Genomic DNA, 23368 nt, shown 5'->3' with positions numbered 1-23368 from the left:
TGATATTTTTTATATTTTAAATAAAGAAGGATTTAAAAAAATATTATGTTGTTTAAAAAATAGTATTATACTATATTATATAGTTAGCCTATATTGATATTACATTTTATTAAATTATTATAACCAAAGTTGTGATTGAAAAAAAAGAGGATATCAAATGTCTTTGTTTTAAAATAAAGAGATCGGTTTTTTTACTTTAAAATTAGTTTAGGTTAAATAAGTCATAAATTACTAATTAGTCTAACTTCATTGAGTAATTTGCGTCTATTAGTATATGTTATTTAAGTAAAAAGACATAAATTTGATATTTTATTGTATTATTAAAAATTTAATAATAATAATAATAATAATAATAATAACTTAAAAATTTAAAATATATTAAATTTATTTAAGTTTAAAATTGTAAAATTTAAAATTATCCAAGTGATAAAGATGGTGACGAGTGCAAAGAAATATATAGCAACAACGTTATATAAGGAGATTGTCGTTAAATATATCAATAATTAAATATCAAGAGTTAAAATCATGATAACTAATTTTTTTATATTTGTTTTTAAAATGTTGGTTTATTTATTTTTGTATAGTTTTACCTATAAATTATGTAAACTTTTATTTTATGTATATTTAATTGAACTTTTCTTTAATTGAATATTTATATGATTAGTAAATGAATTGTTGTGTGTTTTGAAAATTTTAAACTTTGGTATGATTTGATTGTTTGATGTTGGATATTGTGAGATTCAAAATATGAATTTAAATCAAGTCATAATATTTTCAGGAAATAAAATACCGTGTTAAGATTTTTTAGGATATGAATTGACTACAGATTCGTCTAGAATGAGATATCTTGACTCTCCCGAGATAATGAAATCATATATGTGAAGTTATTAAGGTGGTGAAAGTCGAAGGAGGTTCATATGAATGGGCAAGTTGTTTGAAAGATAACTACTTTGACCTGTTATATGAGTTAACCCTATCATACTAGGAGAGAGATGATATTGAGATTATTTATGCACATAATTGTGTGGATTTTAAGTGATATAGTATGACATGTGCATATCTCTGAGTCTAAGTTAATGCACGAGTCTTCCGGAAGTATAGTCAAGTGTCTATGTGTTGTGAGTTAGTAGAAGTCTGACATGTGAAAGATGAATTATGAATTTTAATAGACACTTGATGGTTAGAGAAATTGTATGAGATTTGATGAATTATGTTTATTATTTTGAAATTGAAATTATATAGAAATTTTTATATATAGTTAACTTATCCTTTGCTTTGTTTTGTGTTTGTTTTATTTAATATGTGATGATCGTGTTAATTTATACTGGAGCTGATGAAGTTGTAAGTGATAGAGCTCTTTAATGAGCAGCCAGAGGAACAACTGTCTTTATTCTGAATGTTTTGTTCGTAATCTTTTGTGTATAAATTAAAATCCCTAAGAAAAGGGATATATTTTGAGATGCAATATTAGATAATAGAATATGTTCATATGTAAATTATATATTGATTGTTTTACTTTTATTTTACTATGGGTAAAAATTAGGAATGTAACGTAGATACTTATATTTAAAAAAGAGAAAGAGAGAACAAACTATTTTATTAATTACTCTCTTAATAATTGTATTTTCAACTCTTGTATGTGTAACTATGACATTCTTCTAAACAATTAAATAAAATTATTTGAAATGAATAGGTATAATTTAAGGATATTTTGTCTCCTAACCATAGAGATATCAGGATATTTTTATTTGAATAATCTTTTGTTTACCATATTCCTTCAAGTTGATAAATAATTATCAATCATTTTCAACTTGCCTACAAGATTTTGAAATTTGTTATGAAAAAGTCCCTTGGTGAAGATGTTTGCTAACTAAACCTCTATGAAGATTATCTTTGATGAATTGTCTATGAATTTCAATATGTTTGGTCCTATTATATTGTATCGATTTATAAGTAATGGACGTAGCTAACTTACTATTACAATATAATTGTATATGGATGTCTAATAAGTGCCTAATTTCTGTAATATTTCATATTAAAATATAGGAACTTATGAGTACTAGTTATTAATTTAAATATAAAATAATCCATAATTTATGAATTTATAACGTTTTACATATTTTATTATTTTTATTTGAATAAGAGCATTTTATTCACAAATTTGGTGTTAATTTCAGGTTTTCAGGAAAAAATTCAGATGAATAGGCTAAAGAGAATAAGATAAGCTAAAAGAAGAAAGTTGGAAGGTCCGAAAAGCACAAAAAGAGAAAAAAGTCCAACTTAGCAATGGAGTTTCTCACTCAAGCGAGCTCATTCTCGCTTGAGCAAAATACTCCGGTGAAATTTTTGGAAATCAACACCTTTCTCGCTTGAGCGAGAATGCGTCACACAAATTGGATCATTTTATGTTTTTATCATTAAGCCCATTAGCGCGACCCATGAAGTCACCTAACCCTAGTAAATTAGGTTAAATAGGGGGCTATAGGCTCAACCCTAGTGGACCAGATTCAAAGGAGAACATCGTTGAGTGAATTGTAACCCAAATTAGGAGAATAAAATGTGTTAGAAGATGTGTGGCTAATTCTACCTTTGGGATCAAGAGTAATCTGTTCGAACTCTTATGTATTGAGATGATATTTAAATATGATATAATATTTTGTTCTTAATTGATTATTGGTATTGTTATTTTGTATAGAATCTTAAATATGACTGAAAAGTATTTTTAGGGTTCTAACCTAAACAATAGTACTTAAACATATTTGAGTGCTAAAAAATAGACTTGAAATGTTAATTGCTATTAACGTTTGAGCGTGACTCTAAGTTATTTTTATAAGTATGCGAGAAATCAATAATTAGTAAACATTTTTAATAATTTTATATGCGAAAAATCGATATAAATGAATTTTATACAGGCATCAATTTTAATCAAAGAATTTAATGTTAACATGCTAATCAAAATACATGAGAATGAGAAAGATGAAACTTAATCCCTATTTAACTTTTATTTTAAGGTCATCCAATATGATCTTTATCCAAATTTCTTCACACACATCCAATCAAGGACTCAAAATTCAGCTTATGCACTTGAAGATACTCTATCTTATTTTTTATTCACTTGGTGACCAAACTTTCTCCCATAAACATACAATACCTAGAGGTAAATTTTTCGTCAATAATAGAACCTACATAATAGTAGTCCATTTCCTGGACTTGACTTCAAGTATTGAAGAATAGTAGTCTGATCATGCATAAACTAACTAGTAAACCATGTTTGGTATCATATGTGATAAATAAATGGGTTTTACTACCAATACTTGATATTGAGATTTTTCTATAGGAGAACTCTCTTCACTTCCAATTTCATGATTTCGTTAAATAGAGACTCTTTAGGGTCTACGTCACAGATTACCTATTTCTTTGAGAATATCAAAATTATATTTTTTTTGGAAATTGAAAATCATTTTTTTTAATAAGCAATCTCTATTTTAAGAAAATACATAAGTTTTTCCAAGTCTTTCATCTAAATTTGGGCTGTTAATTTTCCTTTAAGTTCCATTTCTCTGTTTCATAATCTCATGCAATAATCATGTCATCAATATTAATAAACAATAATGTAAGTTTAAGGCTATTAGAGTGTTTTATGAACAAAATATCATCTTCTTGGCTTTGTTTATATCCTAAAGAAACCATTGCTTTTGATAATCTCTCAAACTATATTCTTGGGGATTGTTTAAGTCCATATAATTCCTTCATTAGGAGGCAAACCTTATTCTTTGCAATATGAACTTCAAATCTGGGTAGAATATTCATGTACACTTCTTCTTCTAAATCTTCATGAAGAAAAAATTATTCGTATCTAGTTGATGTAAGTCCCATCTAAAATGAGCTACTAGACCGAGAACAACTCGAATTGTATTCATGTTTGCCATAGGAGAAAAAATCTCACATAGTCAATGTCATACGTTTAACTATGCACCTTTGCAACCAATATAGTTTTATACGAGTCAACAAACCCATATGCATCCTACAATCTTTTTGTCTTTTCATTTGTTAATAATCTCACATGTTGAGTTTCTTTCTAATGCATCTATCTTCTCTCTCATAGCTTGAGTCGAATGTTCACTGAAGTCATGACTTCTTAGACTAAGGTAGGAATTTTGGTAAAATGAAGCATCAATGTGTATTAAAGAGATTGTTAGTGCATACATAGTGAGAAATAATATATTTAACATACAATATTTTTTCCTTTCTCAATTTAACGAAAAATTCTCATTAATGCTTACCTATTAGACAATTGTCTCATTAGACGGTCTATTTTGTACTTTGTCTTACGTTTTCGTTCATCTAATTTTAAAATTCAAATTTAAACCTCCCTTATTTAATTTGTAAAGGAGAGAACATTAAAAAGTGGATTCAATCACCTTGAATCCGACGTAGATATACTCTATACTAATTAGGAAAAAACTTATTTGGAAGAAGCGAACCTCGATCAAAATTATTGTTATCTAACTATTTTTGAGATGATTTTTGAGTGTTGAGTGTCTCGATAACTATAATTATAACCGTTCATTAATGTACTTTTATCTTAGTTTTCTTATGATAAGTAATTATCATTTTCTAATAACCTTTAACTACTATTTTAACTCAAAATTACCTGTATTGTTTTGAAGAGCCAAATTATTTATTTAACTTGTCATTACAACTTTATTTTTAATTTTTATATCACTTCAAAAATCATTGTGGTTAGTTAAAAATGTTTTTAAATTTTTATTGCGGATAAAATAAATACTAAAAGTGATGAAACTTTGATAGACTTATACGGTCAAGATTTCAATATTGTTTAATATTAATGAAAAAAGACAATGAAGTTTTTTCTTCTTCTATTTTTTAATATTTTTTAGTGTTGATAGACAAAGACTTAATACTTATATTCTATTTAATAATTACAAAAAATTATTATTTAAGTTTGTTTGAATTTTTTTATAAAACAATGAACTTTATAAAAAATTATTTATAAGTGGATCAACCTGTTTAAAATAGTTAATTCAAATTAATATTGTTAGGACTACAAGAACTAATTCAAATACATATTATACATTTTAAAAAAATTAATCAGTACAGTTTTGTTATATTTTTTATTTCATTTTTAGGTAAAATAATGGTTACATTAAATGTCACCGTAAATTTTCAATAAAACTTCAATTTCAATTATAAAAACAATACGAAATGCATCTATGAAATTGCATTTTCTCCTAAAACATTATATAATCATTGTACATTGCTATCACCACTTAGTATAAAAGTTAAACAATAATTTATTTTTTAATTTTTTAAAATGATATAAAATGATATTATTTCCCTAATAGACAATAAAACAGCAGGTAGAAGTTTAGAAGAAAGCAATTTATCTGAGATTGATGTGGTGAACAACCATAATATTTGAGGTATAATTAATTAGTTTGAGATGAAGTAGCAGGGTAGTATAAAAGCAGCTACAACCAACAGTGGATCTCTCTGCTTCAACCTCTGAATGGTCAACGACCATAAATTTTGGGCTATAATTGCTTTCAGAGGTAGCAGTCAAATTAACTGTAACGTAACGCAAGGTTCTGCCGTGTTATGAAACCTTCAATTAAAGACTTACATACATGTAATTGCCAATACCAGTTTTTTTTGGAGGCATATAGATTTAAAGCACTGTCATATCTAAACTTTCAAACTATAATTGCTTAGGTGATTCAAAATAATTGGCTTTTATGTATTTGGTATTTGATGCATTCATTTACTTCGACACAATTTTTTTTATACGGAGACGAGACTTAAAAGAACTATCGAGAAAATCTACACTTTAACTTCTTCTTATATCGAGAAATACATTTAAATTTGTGGTTTTATACGAAGCACAAATTGGAGTTCTAGCAGAAGGAGGTAAACAAAATGAACCAACAAGCCCTTTCGTTTCACTTTTTACGTTTTCGTTGTCGGTTTTTCTTTCCTTCTCAGGCCACTACAACAAATTGTGGAAAATTGGTGAGGGATTGTGCAAGATACTTCACTACTAAGAGATTATTGCTTTTTAATCTGATAGTCTTACACAATGGTGACTTTAATGATTAGGTCTTTACCCTTTTCAAATCAACAAAATCTAATTCAACAACTAATAGTTTGTCCGTTATTAATTTTTAAATTGACATATTGCATTTTGTGAGATATTATTTTGAAATGGCATAACATGCCATAAAGTGGACAAATGAAATTGTTGCAACATCACAAATTGCCATTATCATTAGCTCATTCGATTAATATATACTTCCAATGGACTATCATTTCATATGACATTGTCACATCACAAAATGTAGTGTACATGTCATACCATAGATTCAATGTTATTATCAATTTGAGAAAAATAAATAATTTACTTACATGGGACAAAGAATGCATTTATACCTAGAATAAAACAACTTGCCATTTACTTAGATCAGCCTTTAATTATTTAATACATTTGTCATCAAACTAAAAAGAGAAAAGAATAAATGTAAAGAAAGTTAATCAATGAAATATGATAAGAAATCGATCAACAACTCCAATAAAAACTTAAATATGTCTTAATTAATATGGAAAGAAATGCATCAAAATGACTTGTGGATTTTTACATCAACACAATTCTAATTAAAAAATTACTTGCACACATGTTAGAAAAACCGTAGTATTTTACTGTTTAGGCGATTATCCAGGTCACGAAAGAAAAGCCTTTCATCGCAAAGTAAATGCTTAGATGTAATTTCAAAGGTCGATTAGTAGTAAACTCTTTTTTCGTCGATATTTCTTCATGTCAAATATTATTTTATGACTGCGAAATGTATATGCACATTTTTTTTTCCCTTAAATTCCCTTTTTCTTATTCCATTTGAATGGGAAATAGAGGACTAAAGACAGCGAAACCAACCTCAAACAGAAGGCATAGTTCAATTTTCTGAGATGAAAAGATGCCTTTATGACATTTTTTTAATACACTAAAAATGTGCAATATTCTACAAACATTACAAATTCGGCGTTATGATACTGTTTGAGCCCGTGATATCTGCTTGAGAGACAGAAGACTAGATTTAATCTGGCTAATCAAATGTAAGATATCATGCTTCCAGGACCAAGATGGCTCATTCAGAGCACGTACGGAATTCAGACAGACAAGCAAGGTTCCACCTTCATGTAAAAGAACCTGCATGCATGTAAAGGATAAATAAGAGGCATGATTATAGAGAAACCAAGGAAAACAAGTTGAACAGAAGAAAATCATGCAATTAAGGTACCAATTCTGAGAGATGTAATAATTCAAAGTAGTTAAGGCAATGTCTGTCTTACCGTTTGGAAACTCCAAAACTATTTTAGATCAAAAGATACAATTGAGATGCTCGTCTCAATGGACAACCAACATACATTACCTGGCCGGGAACGACAATCTAAACAATCACTACAGCAAATAAGTTAAGCCGAGTATACTTTAATTATAGAGGTAGCACCTATTAAATTCGATTTACTCTTTTTTTACGCCAAGGGTGGGGAGTAGCCTCAACTAAGTGATATTGGTAAGGCCACAGCCAGTGACAATCTTTACTAAAATGATCGTGATTTCAGAGATTTGTTATCGCAACCAGACAAAAATATGCTTATTCAAGCCATTCGCAACTTTAGGACATAGTGCCACCAAAGGCATACAAACGTTCTACAGCAGAATAGCAGAAAGATAATTTAAATTGAATTTTCATACCGTTAACCACAATGGCAGAAATCCCAAAACTGATGGAAGGGAAGCCATAACTATGGACGTCAATGCCAAAGCAACATTTTGTTTAATCTGCACGTTCATTCAGATATAAGTCAGCAGCATCCAAGAGCTGACGAAATAATGTATTGTAACTACTGCTATTAAACTACCAGTGAAGTTGTCTGGCGAGACTTGGCAATACAAAATGGCACTGCAGAAATGTTTTCTCTAAGCAACAATATATCTGCAACAGCTATGGCTGTTGCACTAGCACGGTGAGCAAGAACTATCCCAACAGTTGCCGCAGCTAGTGCTGGGGCATCATTGATGCCTTCACCCACCATAATTAGGCCTCCCCCTGTCAGAGGTACAAACAAAATGGCTTAATAGGACAGAACATACGTGGAAAAGGCATCCATGCAATATAGTCAAAATATTATCTAGGAACCTAGTTAAGAAAATACTCATCATAAAAAAATGATGAATCTCATAACTTATCAACAAAGGTACCACAAAACGAGACTTGAAAGTGAAGCATGTAAAGGTAATATTTTAAGCTTCAGTTCTGCACAAATTACTTGCATAGTTGAAGCTACAAGCGGGGACCAAAATAACTTATCGGTGAGGAACCATTAGTGTGCAAGTACCAAAAAAATTTAATAAACATAAGTATGCATTTCACAAGACAATCCATAAAAAGAAACGTTTATCAAGGAACTTACCCATATCTCTTGAGGTATCCTTCACATGACTCAGCTTATCTTCAGGCTTCAGGTTGCAATGAAACTCATTGATGCCCACAGCACTTGCAACTCTCCTTGCACTAGACTCATGATCTCCGGTTAACATCATCACACGAAACTTTGCTTCATCTTGCAATTCTTGAATAACATTAAAAACCCCAGGACGAGGCCTATCCTCTAGATGAATCAATGTTACCTGCATCAAGAGATCAGTAAGTTAGGTTCAGATGGAGACTGCTGAGAGTGAGACGGTAACATATCAAATGTGAAAGGCTCAATGCGTTTTACTTAATGGATGGGGTGTAAACAGGCCAAAGAAGTTCGAAGATTTGGGTATGATGTTAGCTTCTCCAGCTAGACAGATCTATGAAAAAGCTTAAAGCATCATCCCTTCTTTCCCAGAAAAAAAAAAAAGATGAGTAGATTACACTGTACCACCTTCTGATTAACTGAAAGGGCAGCATGAACATATTCACTTCCATAAGAAGATGTATTAACCGCTTCCTTGATCTTTTCTGACTCATCTTCAGATTGACAAAAAGAAGTGATGAAATCTATAGACCCAAGTGATGCTTTTAATAGTTTGGCACTTTCCCTTCCTGACTATAATAAAACAAAACAAAAAATGAGTCATTTTACTTGTCATTTCACAAATAAACTATATGAGAAGAAAAATATTCCAATTATTTTACTTTTCGATGTTAGTTGTCCAAGGGACCAATTTTTTCTCAAGACATTTACATTTTTTCATAAAATGGGAACTATAATCAATTCCTCGTTTTCTACTTTTATCCATGTTGGGTGGAAAGAAATGTTTGTAGTTCAGCTATAAAGTTTATTATGTAAGCTAAAGGAAGTTCTATCTTTTTATCTACAGGAATGAGAATTCTAAGTATGAATTAATATATTTCTAATAAACCAACATTAAGATTTTGTTTCAATAAGCTTCTCCACAAAACTTACAAGTAAAAAAAAACAAGTGAAATAAGTTTCTCTCGTAAGCTAAAATTACACCTTCCATGCATTTAAAATCAACTTTTTGATAAATTAAAACGAACGAAAAAAACTTCAACAAATTAGTTTGATATACAAGCTAATTTTAGCATATGGCAAAAATCATTTCATTTTTCTTTATTTTCTTCTCCTATAACTGTTTATGAAAAAGCTTATCTAAATTGGACCGAAAATTTAATCATTACCTAAGCTACTGGATCCTGTGGAATTGGAAATAATATTCCATATGGAATTTATTATTGTTTTTGCTGTCAAATCACCAATTATACTGCTTACATGGTTACTAGACACTCGTAAAGAGGCATATTACAACTCTTGTATGGTTTTAGCCGAAATCTTACATAAAATGGAGAAGACTGGTTGGTTCAACAAATAAATATGGAATTATCGTCTTGCGCTCATTTTATATTTCCCCCCTAGTTAATGCTAACTGGTCAGTTCAAATAATCTATGCAACTTCAATATTTATTGGTCAACAAGACTTTAAAAAATGGTTTATTCTCCTTCTCATGGGTTTCTTAATTACAGAAATTAGTTCTATATAGCATACAGAAGACTCAATGGGTCTGGTTTTTTATTTTCGAACACTCTATACAGCCATTTTCTGGTTCCATAGATTGCAATGAGTTTCCTCCACCCATTTAGCCCCAAGCTGCATTAAATATTTTCTCAAAGGACTTTCCCATTTGCCCCTCCATCCTCAAGAATTTCCTGCATTTTGCATAAACTGATGTAGCATGTGCTAAGGCTTAGAAATGCTGGATTCCCTCCCAATAACGAGGTTGAAATCCTTGATTGTTAGTTAGCTTACCTTGTTCAAGAAACTCAAAAGAAATAATAAGTTTACTTCTTCTTGAAAATAAACAAAAGGAGAAAGATCTCTCCGAGAGTTCCCTCTTTTTACAAGAGCAGATGATTAGTTCTTAGTTGATAAGAACGATGCTTCTTTCTACCCAGGGATGACAATGAAAAGTGTTTAGATAGGATACTACACTAATTGTCCACATACCTGCATATAAAAGAAAATGCCTTGATTTCAAACCCAAACTTAAGTGGATAGCAACTTTACGGGGTCATGGAAGTACCCAGGCAGGGTTTCTCAAGTGCTTATTAAGTTATTAGGTATCAAAACTAGTTGTCAATGTTTCGAACAATGTTACTAAGAGAGAGTTTTAAATGGTAAAGGATTCAGTGAAATATCATCGAATGAAATGTTGTTTAGTGTTAGTAACTGATACTCAACTGTTAGGAATGATGCTGTGATAGGGACTTCAATAATATGGGGTGTCTGCATCCCACATTGAGTAGTACGGGATGTTTAGTGGATCATCTTTGTTTTTTATTCTCCCTCCATAGCTTTTAAGGATGAATTACATGATTTATTGGGTGCCTATTAGATAAATCATATGCTAATATCTAAACCCATTGTTTGCATCCATGTTATCACCAATAAAAATGCAATAATAGAAAGCAAGCCTCCTGTTAGTAGGAGAGCCTACCTAATCTGCATTAGAATATACCTTATGGATAATAAGTACAACCTTAGCCTTCATATAAGAAATCTTCCTTGGAGCCCCCTTAATATACTTCAGAATGTGGATTATTTGCATCCAAGTATCATAAAGGAAGACTTGTGAGATAATTCAGTTTCTCAATCAATCTTTCCTATATCTTTGGGTTGAAGATAGACTCTCACTAACTAAACAAAAGTGCTCATTAAGCTTGTTTTATCTAAAATATCCATTGCATACTTCCTACAAGAAATCACATTACCATTCTTGGATTGTGCTAACTAAGCAAAAGTTCCAACAATGTAGTGCTCATTAAGCTTGTTTTATCTAAAATATCCATTGCATACTTCCTTCAAGAAATCACATTACCATTATTGGATTATACTACTTCATGAAGCATTGGAGTTAACCTAAGATCTTTTATCTATAAGGGGTAACAAAATCATGCTTGATTGGAGTGAAGCCACGGTGATGAATACCTATAATAACAATGTTGTCAACGTGCATACATAATGAAGTGCATACATAATGAAGTAAATGCATCCTATAGAAAGGTGGAAATTTAAAATTTGGCAGTTTACTTCACCTTGAGTCATATTAAATTATCAAACAACAGTGCTAACACTACAAATCTTGTTTAAGAACATATAAGAACTTGTAGAGACTGCAAAAAAGTTTTGAAGACCATAATTACCCTATTTACTTTACTCTTTAATATATGTACTTTCCAACTGTCTTAATTTATAATCACTATATTTTTACTTAAATTTATTATATATCAAATAATTAAATATGTGGGCACATTGTGAGCTGTGTACTAAATACCCAAACCCGCACTAGTTTTAGCAACTAATTCATCTCTCCATTGTGCATAATTTTGTAGGTAATAATCATGGATGAATCCAATTGTGATCCCTATTTCTGCTCCTCCTCCAAAGCTAAACTTATGTCCTACCCTCTCTAAATAGCTAGCTAACTACCGGGTAGTAGCTAGTCCCTACCAGCTCTGCATGTAGACAACCCACTCAAGCACTCCCAAGAACCTCAGGGTACCCTCTTTGACAACTATCTACGAGTTTAAAAAATACTTGCAGATATTTATGGTCATTCAAAGAAATTCAAAAAGTACTACTTTTTAGCAACAAAAAATAAAACATATGTCCAAAAACATAAACTTAAATACAAATTAGTCTATTAAATTCCAATAAAACAAATTTAAATAAAAATTTCTCAGTAAAATATGAGTAAAATAAACTAACAAGTAAATTACATCAAATAAATAAAAATTAGAAAATTTTCAATTGATATTTTCTTCTTCAATAACTTCACACTGACCACCTTTAATTTTGAAAGAGCCTAAAAGAGAAAACAAGTTTGTTAAAACTATCTTAGTAATAAATTTCTAATTGAAAAGATTAATTTAGTTACCTCAATCTAAGAGTATTTCTATTATTTTATGGGTAGTGGGACCCAATAGTGCGGGTACCATAATATCCATCCCCACCCGTTCAGTATACATGTAAATAAATTATAAAAAAAAAAACATGTTCGCGGATAATGGGTACTTAGTCACCAATTGTTCTAACTAATTATAACTATTCATACTCTACTATAACTAACTTGTTTGTGACTAACTGTTGATATTTGGAAATATCTAAAATGGGTCCCATTATAATATATACAGAACAGAGCACTTGCCCTAGCATCCATAATATTATATATATATATATATATATATATAAAATAGGATATTTCATTTAGTGTATAGAATACATTTTATTTTCCTGGTTTACCCTAATATTACACATATTTATCTTTGGATGCTCTAAGAAACTGTCACATCCACAAAACTGCCTTAAAAGTAACATCCTCTCATCCCATAAAGACTTCAGTATTGTTGTCCACATTTTTAACTAATCTTAGATGATAACTTTTTTAAACGTAACCACACACTATAAGACTTCACTTCTCTGCCTTTTCTTCAACCTTTCATCTGTCTTTTACTATTTTAACTTTTCATTTTTCATTCATGTAAGGACACCAGAATGTTTCTCTTCCTCCCAATCTAAATCCTTTCCAATTTTTTTTTGTCTGTTACACATAAAACAAACATTAATATAAACATTAAATTTTTAACTCAATAAAATAAAAGAAGATAGCATGATCATAATGCAGACGTACAGGCGAGCAACACCTACGTTTCCACTAATATATATAAAGGCAAATCAATGCAAAATAATGAAACACAAATGGAGGTCTCTATGACAAATGTATGCAACAAGAGCTTGAGATACAAACAATACATGTTCATGTCATGCAAAATGAATATTTAAGTAGCAGTTTAATAACAAGATAGATAGCAGGTTAAGCAACACATACAATAACAACATACCTCAATGTTGTTAACAGTAGCAGTAAGGCCTCTACCAGGAAAGTATTCAAAACTTTCAACGGAAATAGATGGGAGGTCTTTGCCTTCACTATGGTCAACTACGGCCCTGCAATTCATTTTACAGAAAAAGAAATGCATAAGGACTGAAAAGAGATAATCAGTTTAATATCATGCTTTTATTGTTACATTTAAGATGGCATAACTGAACATTCAAAGAATTGAATTGTTTTGTGGAGAATCTCATTGGAAGGGATTAGCATTCAATGAGTTAGTAATAGATATTCGAATCCCTAGCTATTGTAGGTTATAAGTAGTTTACTCATATTTTCCTTTTTTTTCACTTCCTATAGTAAAGGTAAACTTCAGCCTACATTACATAAATTATGCATTCTTAAGTAGCGAAGAGGATTTCTTTCTAATCCTCTTTGCTCAAAATATTAGATTCAACAAGAGTCAAAGCTAATGATTCCATTCAAGAAACCTCGTTTGTCAATCTACAGAGGTACAAGCAAACCATGTCAACCCTTTACTTGTACCTTACCCTTGAAAACACTTTCTTTTCATATCACTCAACACAACATCTTTTATAGTCTCCCAAACCTTACAGGTTTATCACTGCAGAGATCACACAGCCCCCCAAGCTATTCCCACTCTCACTTCTTGTTGCTCCAACGTCTACTCTTATTGACGACCCATCTCCTAGTGATGATATTTCCATATCATTAGAAAAAGTACTCGTTCTACTTATAACCCTAATCCTATTTAAAAATTTATTAGTCATCATAGCTTGTCTACTATGGCATCTTGTGCTTTTTCTCCTTCTTGTCCCCTAGTACTAAAAGTTCAAAGAGGCTCTTTTACATCCCAAATGGATTTTAGGCCATGGTCAACTAGAAGACTATTCTTCGTGCTAATGCCGCATAGGGTTGGTACCCCTTCCTCTTCGTAAAACTCTTGTTGCATGCCCTTGGATTTACATTGTTAAAGTCAATCCTGTTGATCAGCTTAAGGCGTGTCATGTTGCTAAAAGATACACACAAGTTAATGGCCAACAATAAGGCTATAATTATATTTTCTTTCCTACAGCTAATATGTCCTTTGATGTCTCTTCTTCCCATGGTTATAATCTATTATTGACCTATGTTTTTTAGTTTGATATCAGGAATGCATTTCTTCACAATGAACTTCATAAGGACATTTACACGAAGTATCCAACTAGCTTTGTTGCTCAAGGGAAATTACTATTGTTTGTAAATTTCATTTTTTTATGGTTGCCTCATGCTTGGTTTGAAAGTTTAGCTATGTTAAAAAATTTGGCATGTCTTGTTCTGATTCTAGTCCTACAATCTTTTATATACATAACATCTCTATCTAGTAATTTATGTTGGTGATATTATCATAACAAGACGTTATCAGAATTGTTCTGAAAAGTTGAAGAAACATTTGTTCCGTCAACTTTAGACCAAGAGCTTACTTCAATACTTTTGAAAATTGAATTGGTCCAATATTGAAGTGTTGTTTCTCAAAGGAAGAGGGTATTGAAGATCCTTGAATTTCTCTTGCATGTCAGACTACAAACAGCATTGTTAATATTCTAAAAGCTCAAAAGCCACTATCATACAGCATATAGCATCGCGGGCAAATACCAAAAGCCACATAATGGTTGAGATGAGAGGGCTAAAAAATTAAAGAAATAATTGTTATGAAATTAGAGGTGTTGCTGAAAATGGTGGAGTGGAGTAGCTTTTGTTTTGAGTGTGAGGAACTTGTGATGATTAAGATTTGGAGGGAAGAAATTTAAGCCATATTGATTGCTAAAAGGTTGGGCGGGCATGGAAAGAAAGACTAGAGTTGAAAATTTACTTAAGTGGTCCTGGATCACCGTAGTCCTACAATTCTTTGTATAGTATTAGTACATAATCAAGTGTTATTAATTATTTCTCATAAATTGAGAATTTTGAATGTGCTATATAAACATTGATTGGGACCATAGACAGGTGGTAATCCAAAACCACTTAATAATTTTCACCAGTGTTGGGCCAATTAAACTAAGGAAACCCAAGTAAAAAACAAAAGAATAAAATAAATAAACAGGAGAAAACCAACACTTGGAAAACACTTACTCCTGAATTATTTTTAAATGGTCATGTGAGATTTTAAGTGTTTATCAATTCAAACATGATCGACAGTGGAGACCCACAAAGCCCAATTGTCTCTTTAGGGAGACCTACAAACCCAAATAGACCTTTTTTGTTATTTTGATTCATCAAAAGGGCAAACCATAGATGCCCACCTGATCCGTGATGGACTCTGCCTTTGCGAATAGTTGAAACCTTGCCACCTATTTTATGCCCAATCTATGGCACAAGACCAGTGATATGCAAGGCGGTCACAATGGCATTTCTTCTTGCTCCACAATGTGATGTCAATACACTTGTGTTACTACTAAAACCCACAAACTATTGCACATAACCAATATTAAACTTCATTTTGGTTAGGGGAAGCCGTTCACTAATTTGGGAAGATTCATAGGATAGTTTGTAGGCTAAGTTATACTACTATAACAAGTCCAGATACTTCTTGTGTTGTTTCAGTGGAATTTCTTCAATCTCTCTAAGATCATTAGGACGCAACTACTCATACAACTATTCAAATGATCTCTTGGTCAAGGTTCATTTTATGAAAATAAATGTCCTGTCAACCACTCAGATGCTGATCAGAATAGATATTCATCATCTACCCCAACATAATGTGTTCATGTAGTACGTAATATTGTATATTGGAAAAGAAGCAAGAGATTGTAGCTAGATCTAGTGTTAATGTTAACTATCGGGCTATGGCCTTGGTCACCTATGAACTTATTTGGATCAAGCAATTTATTCCTGAATTAAAATTTGTAGAGGTCCCTCAAATGAAGTTTTGTGATAATAATATTGCCCTTTGTAATCCAATCTGATTGTAATCCAAGTACTACGGATCTCAAGCAGTAATATGGAGAAACCTTTAAGGAGTATATCCAATGACCCAAATACCCAGGATCTTCATTCTCACATTAGATGGGAAGGAGGAGTTAGCTACAGGAGAGAAAAGATAGTGGAATCTATTATATAGGAAAATAAAGGAATATTGGAGAAAGGGTTTTATTTTAATTGTAATTGGAGCTCAAAGGGTTTCTTTGGTTGGTAGTTTAGTCCTTTTCTTTTTCTATTGCCTTTTACTGCATAATATACTGAATTTGATAGAAATTTTCTATCATAATCCGATTTTTCATGAGGAGCAAACATATTGAGGTAGATTGTCATTTATTAGAGAAAAAAGGTTCTTTTTTCTTGTAATGTACACTAGTTCTATTGAACAACAAGCTAATATTTCCTGAATTATGTTTGTGTAACAAGCTTGAGGCATATAATCTACATGCTCTAGCTTGAGAGGGGTGTTAGTGTACTATAGTGGTATTTGGGCCATAAACCCATTAGTTTATGTTTCATAATATATTCCAAATCTCCTATTTTCATTAGCCAAATAAAATTCAATTCTTAGAGAACTCACAAGAACCACAATTGAAGCTAGTAAAAGGAGAGTTTATAATTTAAATAAAAAAATAAAGTACATTCAAAGTGTTACCTTCCAATAGGGTGTGTAGTACCCTTTTCCATAGCTGCAGCAACCGCAAGAGCTTCTTTTTCACAAGTGGGAATGCAACAGGAAGAAAATTTTGATACATTGTTTCTAACATGGTGACCGTAAATGGGCTCAATTGCCTTGAATACAAGTCCACCAGTTGTCAATGTCCCTGTTTTGTCAAATGCAATAGTACGACAAGAAGCTAGAGCATCGAGAACATGCCCACCTTTGAGTAATATCCCCTGCAAATTGAGGTAACTGTCACACCCACCATAAAAAAAGTATCCCATCCTTAAAATTTTGGAATAATTTTATAAACTTTCTACTTCACTCAAACCAACAAATATACCATCTAAAGGACTTAAATTGTGTAATGAAATTATTCCATTCAATACACCTTATTATTGACAGACCTAATCGAGAGTCTTTAGTCAAGCAGTAAAAGTTAGTTTCATGATCTTAAAGACAATACTTTTTCCCTTATTATAGAACAAATCAAATTTGTTTGTGGCTTAGTTTTTCTTCAATCACAATTCACAAGTCGGATCAAGTTTTAAGTTCATATATGTGCTTACATGATTACTTAGAATAATGTGGCTGTGGAGATTAGCACTAGAAACAAAAACACTCTGCTCCATGTACAATAATTGACATACAAAGGTTTAGAAGCTAGTTCTTTGCATGACAATTAATGAAAGCTCTTTCATCTTTCTCAAAATGGGTAAATAGAAATTTCGATGCTAATATCAGTCTAGATGATTAGGATTTCACAACAGTAGTCACAAGGTCTTAAAATTTGGCTTAGGATATAACTCGACCCCATAAAATTGACATGTACGATAAGGATTGCTTAAGCTTTACAAGGATTACAATGGCCATATCATATTTTTTGTTAATGTGGAAGTAAACAGCAACCTCAAACTTAGCACAGTAGAAGTGTCCAAAGAGTCTACAACTAAAGCAAGTCAAGGGTGACCACAATTAAGATGAGTTTCCAACACATATGTCACGTCAACACCCTTGTGCATCTATTTGTGTCTTCATGGGGTATCCACATGGCCAAAAGGGGTATACAATTTTTTATTTACAAACCAAAAAAAAATATCCATCAGTCGTGACATATATTTTCCCTTTTCATTCCAAATCTTTTCAGTTTCCTCAAAATCCATCACCATATTTTCCTCTACCTCAACATTTCCTTCGATACACCGATTTAACCAATATCCTCTCCTGCTTATGAAATGTCAAAGCATTATATGTTTATCTGTAGGTGATGTAGGTTTCAATACACCCCACTAAGACAACAATTATGGCAAGTTGGGGGTAACTACAATTAAAGTTCTTTCCAACACATATCACGCTCAAGGCTATGTGCATGGAATGGGCAATACAGGTAACCCACCAATGGACTAACTCCTAATAACATCTTTGATTTTTGGCTTAGGGCACAAACTCAAGGATCCCACTAATTTAGGAAATTATAAATATTGAGTATAAGATTGTCAAAAAACTGCAGGATTATAAATCTTCAAAATATATTGGTGAATACAAAAATGAAAAACATGAAATCATAATGGCAGTGCAAATACTTCACAATTGAAGAGCAATTTCATAAAGGGTGCAAGTGGCCTGACTTGAATTGAGTTTGGTCTAATGCAAGACTAAATCCAATGAAACATAGTTGGGTTGGGTTGGGTCTTTTGATTTCTGTTTTTTGTTAAGCAACTTAAACTTAGTCAAGCGGTTTGAGTTGGGTAAATAGATCGACTTATTAAAATAATAATAATAATAATAATAACAATATATTCTAAAATAAAAAAAGTCTAATTAGTTAAACTTATTCAAAATCAAAACATTGCACATTCTAAATTAAAATACAAGTCTAACTCTCCAAATCCAATACTATCACAAGCAAAATATATTCAAAATACATGTAGCAAATGGCGTAATACTTGTCCCAAATAACCTTAACAATTACTTGATTTACATAATAAAGATGAATATGGACAGTTTGATACTTCAAATTTTGGACAACTTGACAAAACTGGTCAATAAGTGTGTAGATTGGGGTTATGAAAACATAACATACTAATAGAATTAAAATATTATTAATATTGTAAGTACACAAATACTAGAAGCACACTCTTCTTTTGGACTCACTATCTTTCATTGATTAAAATTTATTGGAAATTACAAAAAAATTGAGACCCACGTCCAATTCAATGATTTTCACTTCTGAGTAGCTTTCAATAAATTGTAATCATTAAAAGTGAGTTCGAGAAGGAATGAATTCCTAGCACTCTTCTTATATGTATATTGAGTTAAGTTGAGTTAATTGGGTTTCAAACTCATTAACCCAACACATACCCCAATTATAATTTTATTGGATCAACCAATGACCCAACCCAACCCACTGAAATGTAAACTGAATTCGATTGAGTTGATTGGATTCACAGGTGGATCAAGACATGCTTACACCTCTAATTTCATATATGATGTTAAATTTTTAGATATATTTTTACATTAATTATATAATCGAGTTGATAATTGGTACCTTTTTGGCACAGGAACTGATTGCTATAGCATACGCCAATGGGGCCACAGCCAAGGCACAAGGTGATGCTGCCACCATAAGCCCTAACGCTCTGTAAATTGAACCTCTGCAAGCTACATCAATCAGACACTAAATAAGATGAAATGTGGAAGTTACATCATATATAGATATGCAACAACATACTTTTAGGATACTAGACCCTTTAAACAAAAGGATTGCAGAAATCATGGGAATTGAGAACTTTATAAATTGGTTATAATTACTGTAGCATAACATTAATAAATAGGAGACTTTAGTACCACTTGTTAAACCACGATACATGCCTTGCCCAAATCCATCAAAGACAAAGAAACAAAGGTTATGCCCATAATAAAGCTGGTTCTGAAGTTGAAGGGAGGATTGCATGTGTATGAAATGAGGAACAAAGTCGGAAAGGTAATTGGAGTGCCTATCCTCACAATAGAGAATGAGACAAAAGAGGTTGTCAACAACCTAAATAGCAAGCACAATATCAATTGGAAGGAATAAGGGGAGTAATTAAGGCATTAACTAAGGTGGGATAAATCTGAGGAAGAAGAGTGAGAAGGTGTATGAATTGAAAAATGGTGAGGGTTTTGGGAAGCAGTGAGGTATTTTGTGCATTTGCAGAATCTCTATAGTAATTTTTTTTTCCTGCTCTTCCTTTGTGATTTTAGTAAGCAAGGGCTACCTTTGCCTGTAATTTTAAGTAGCTTGCTTGATCATTACTACTTTAATTCCGAGTTTCTATGCTATGATTATTAAAGGAAAGGAGTGAATGGCATATCTGACCCACACAAAAAAACAAAAATGATAACAGGATAAAAACATAATTACTACAGTACTACTAGAGTAAAAATATTCAAAAATTACCAGATGTACTAATGAACGGCCACTTAAATAGAAGTGGTCCAATAACAGCAATTGCAATGGATAGCACCACAACAACTTGGCTATATCGTTCACCAAATTCATCCAGCCACCTTTGAAGTTTAGGTTTATTTGACTGTGCTTCTTCAGTCAACTGAACAATTTTGCTGAGAGTTGATTCCTTCCAGGTTTTTGTTACCTGCAATCAATTAATTTTGTATATATTAGTTTCCAAGAAAAAAAAAACACTTTAAACAAGACCCAAACCCACTTAGAAATAAGTTTAAGTGTTGAACATGACAAACTATTACAGAAACACTAGTACCACAATCTCTAGTAACTTGTCCATACATATCTGTGAGCATGACTCCCTAATTTTCAATCTTCATCAATGAAAATATATTCTCAAAACTAGGTATGGTTAATGACATGTAATACTTGCAATTAATTACTTTCAGAATGTAGATTTGGCCCTAAATCATCCCCACAAAACCAACAAAGATGCAGGTTATCCCCCACATATACACTTTATTTGCTTTATCTATAGCCAATACGGGACATGGATTTTTTTCCAAGACTACCAATATTATTACCACCTTTTCCATTGTAAGTATAAACACAAGACTTTGAAATTTTGAAGAATATACAAATATTGCTGAAATCCCTAGAGATTGATGTACAGTTCAACATACCTTCACAATTATCCTCCCATCTAAGTTCCTTGCACCGCCAGGAATTCTATCTCCAACTTTGGCTTCCAAAGGTTTCACTTCCCCTGTCAAGTGCTCGATGGTAATTGTGGCATTGCCTTGGAATACTTCACAATCCACTGGTACCGACTAATCACAACACCATCCCCATTATACTTCAACAATAATCTGCTGTATAAAACTTGAAATTCCAAATCGTGCATGTATGAGTTTGTATGAGTTTGTGTTGTTTATTAGAAGATACGTAAGGTTTGTCTGAAACTAATTATTTTTCATTTTGCTCTTTCAGGGGGAGGGGAGGGGAAACATGAAAAATCATCATTTATTAAAAGGTGATATAGAAAATGAGGACCAGGAATGCTCTTTAAAAGACGAAAGATAAAGAGGCATTTTGAATCTTTTAATACAAAGTAATATTGTAAGGGAATTCAAATATTTGATCCGTAACATTTTCATCACCCGGTGACATACTTTGTTACAGAAGAGTTGGGTGTACTCTGGATCAAACTAAGCTGCAAAATAAGTTTGGTCGTATAAATATTTCTCATACTATTAGTAATTATTTTAAGGGCAATAAAAAGAATTGGAATCATGATTTAATTGCCATAAATATTAATTCATTATGCAGCAAGGTAACAAACCATAATGCAAAGGTTAACTATATCCAAATCACCAGAATTACTATGAACATCAGTTAACGATTACAGTAAAAACTGGTTATCCAGTTGAAAACATAAAAATCAATCACAAGACATCAGTCACTGTTTAACCTTCTTCTAAAATCTGAAGAAAATCAAAGTTACACTGAACCCATTCAAACTTCAAAATTATGACGAGGCAACAAATTTTTAAAAAAATTACCTCGCCGGCTCCAACCAGAATATATGATCCTACAGTTACATCATGCACGGGAATCCTCTTGTATGCCAAGTCAAATGTATTGGGGAGTTTATCATCCTTGGTATCCAGAACAAGGGCAAAATCTGGATTATTTTCTTTCAACTCTCTGACATCAACCATCGATCGGCTGGTGAAATGCTCTTCGGCTGCAGGATCCATCACACAAGCTAATCAAACTTCTTGCAGAACATGAAACTTGAACCTCGGTTTGTGAAACAAAATTTAGCTCACCTATATGCGCCAGATTAAACATGGCAAGAAGCAAGCCTCCTTCCAAAGAGTTTCCCATAAATATTGATGCAAAGGCAGCCATTGCCATTAACACATGGATGTTCACCTTTCCACTACTGATCTCAATAAGAGCATCAAGTGATGCAGAAACCTGATACGAACACACATGCAGAGTGTAAAAACAGTCTACGAATAGAGCGAAAATGAGAAAGGAGGGGGGAGGGGGGAGATTGTTTCGTACCCCAACCAAAGGGAATGCGATGAAAATGAGAGAGTTTTGAAAAGGCCTGACGAGTGGCTTGGGTAAGGTATGAGGGCAAATGGCAGCAGCCACAAATAAAACGGTGGAGAAACAGCAGAGATGCAAGTGCTCTCTAAGGATATCTGCCAAGTCCATCCATCTGGTGGCTTTGGCGAACGCGATAACCGCCTTTTGGGGCCCAGTGAGATTAGCACCATCGATGCCGTGCGAGTGGTGATGATGGTGATGGTGGTGGTGGTGGTGGTGACCTTGATGGTCTTGATGGTCGTGATGGTGGTGGTGACCTTGATGGTCGTGATGGTGGTGATTATTGGAGGAGTCAGCGACGCAGCGATACCTGCGAGGAGGGAGAATGAGAAATTTGGGGGAATACAAAGGTTTGATTGAAATTCCAGGAGGGCGAAAAGGGAGGGTGGAAAATGGAATCGGTGTAGCACGGGTGTAAATACGAAGGGAGTGTAATTTAGTAGAAGGGATCGTGTAAGGAAGCGTTTCCATCTTGAGATAGGAAATTCTAAGAGAAGCTTCCGACCATCATAACAGTCTATGGCTTTGTTTCGTAGAGGTTAATGATTCTCCTTCTTCACTCAGCCTCACTTTAGAGAGAAATTAAAATGAATCATTCAGTTCGTCGTTATGCCATCCCCACCACATAATGTGCTCATTCCCAGAGTTTGGGTACACTCAGTAGGGTCCTCTTAATTGCTAAACAGATTCACTAGTTTTTTTATTAGTTAATCTAATTCATATTCTTCTTCTATGTTAAAGAAAAAG

The 23368-nt window shown here is 32.3% G+C and overlaps 1 protein-coding gene across 1 annotated transcript; it reads right to left on the bottom strand.

Annotated features, from left to right (window-relative positions):
* Positions 1-6797: 6797 nt before the first annotated feature.
* On the bottom strand, positions 6798-23330 carry LOC137808267 (putative cadmium/zinc-transporting ATPase HMA1, chloroplastic). The gene is given in 14 exon segments (XM_068609296.2): positions 6798-7084; positions 7087-7219; positions 7769-7855; positions 7936-8123; positions 8488-8704; positions 8947-9111; positions 13426-13531; positions 17050-17291; positions 19604-19716; positions 20495-20690; positions 21184-21330; positions 22063-22247; positions 22333-22483; positions 22574-23330. Coding segments are annotated over 14 exon segments (2493 nt in total). The 5' UTR covers positions 23093-23330; the 3' UTR covers positions 6798-7040.
* Between the last annotated feature and the right edge of the window lie 38 nt (positions 23331-23368).

The sequence above is a fragment of the Phaseolus vulgaris genome, chromosome 3, assembly GCF_051622355.1.
Source record: "Phaseolus vulgaris cultivar YP4 chromosome 3, ASM5162235v1, whole genome shotgun sequence".
In the NCBI taxonomy this organism is placed as follows: Eukaryota; Viridiplantae; Streptophyta; class Magnoliopsida; order Fabales; family Fabaceae; genus Phaseolus; species Phaseolus vulgaris.
This window is presented reverse-complemented; position numbering and strand designations above follow the sequence as displayed.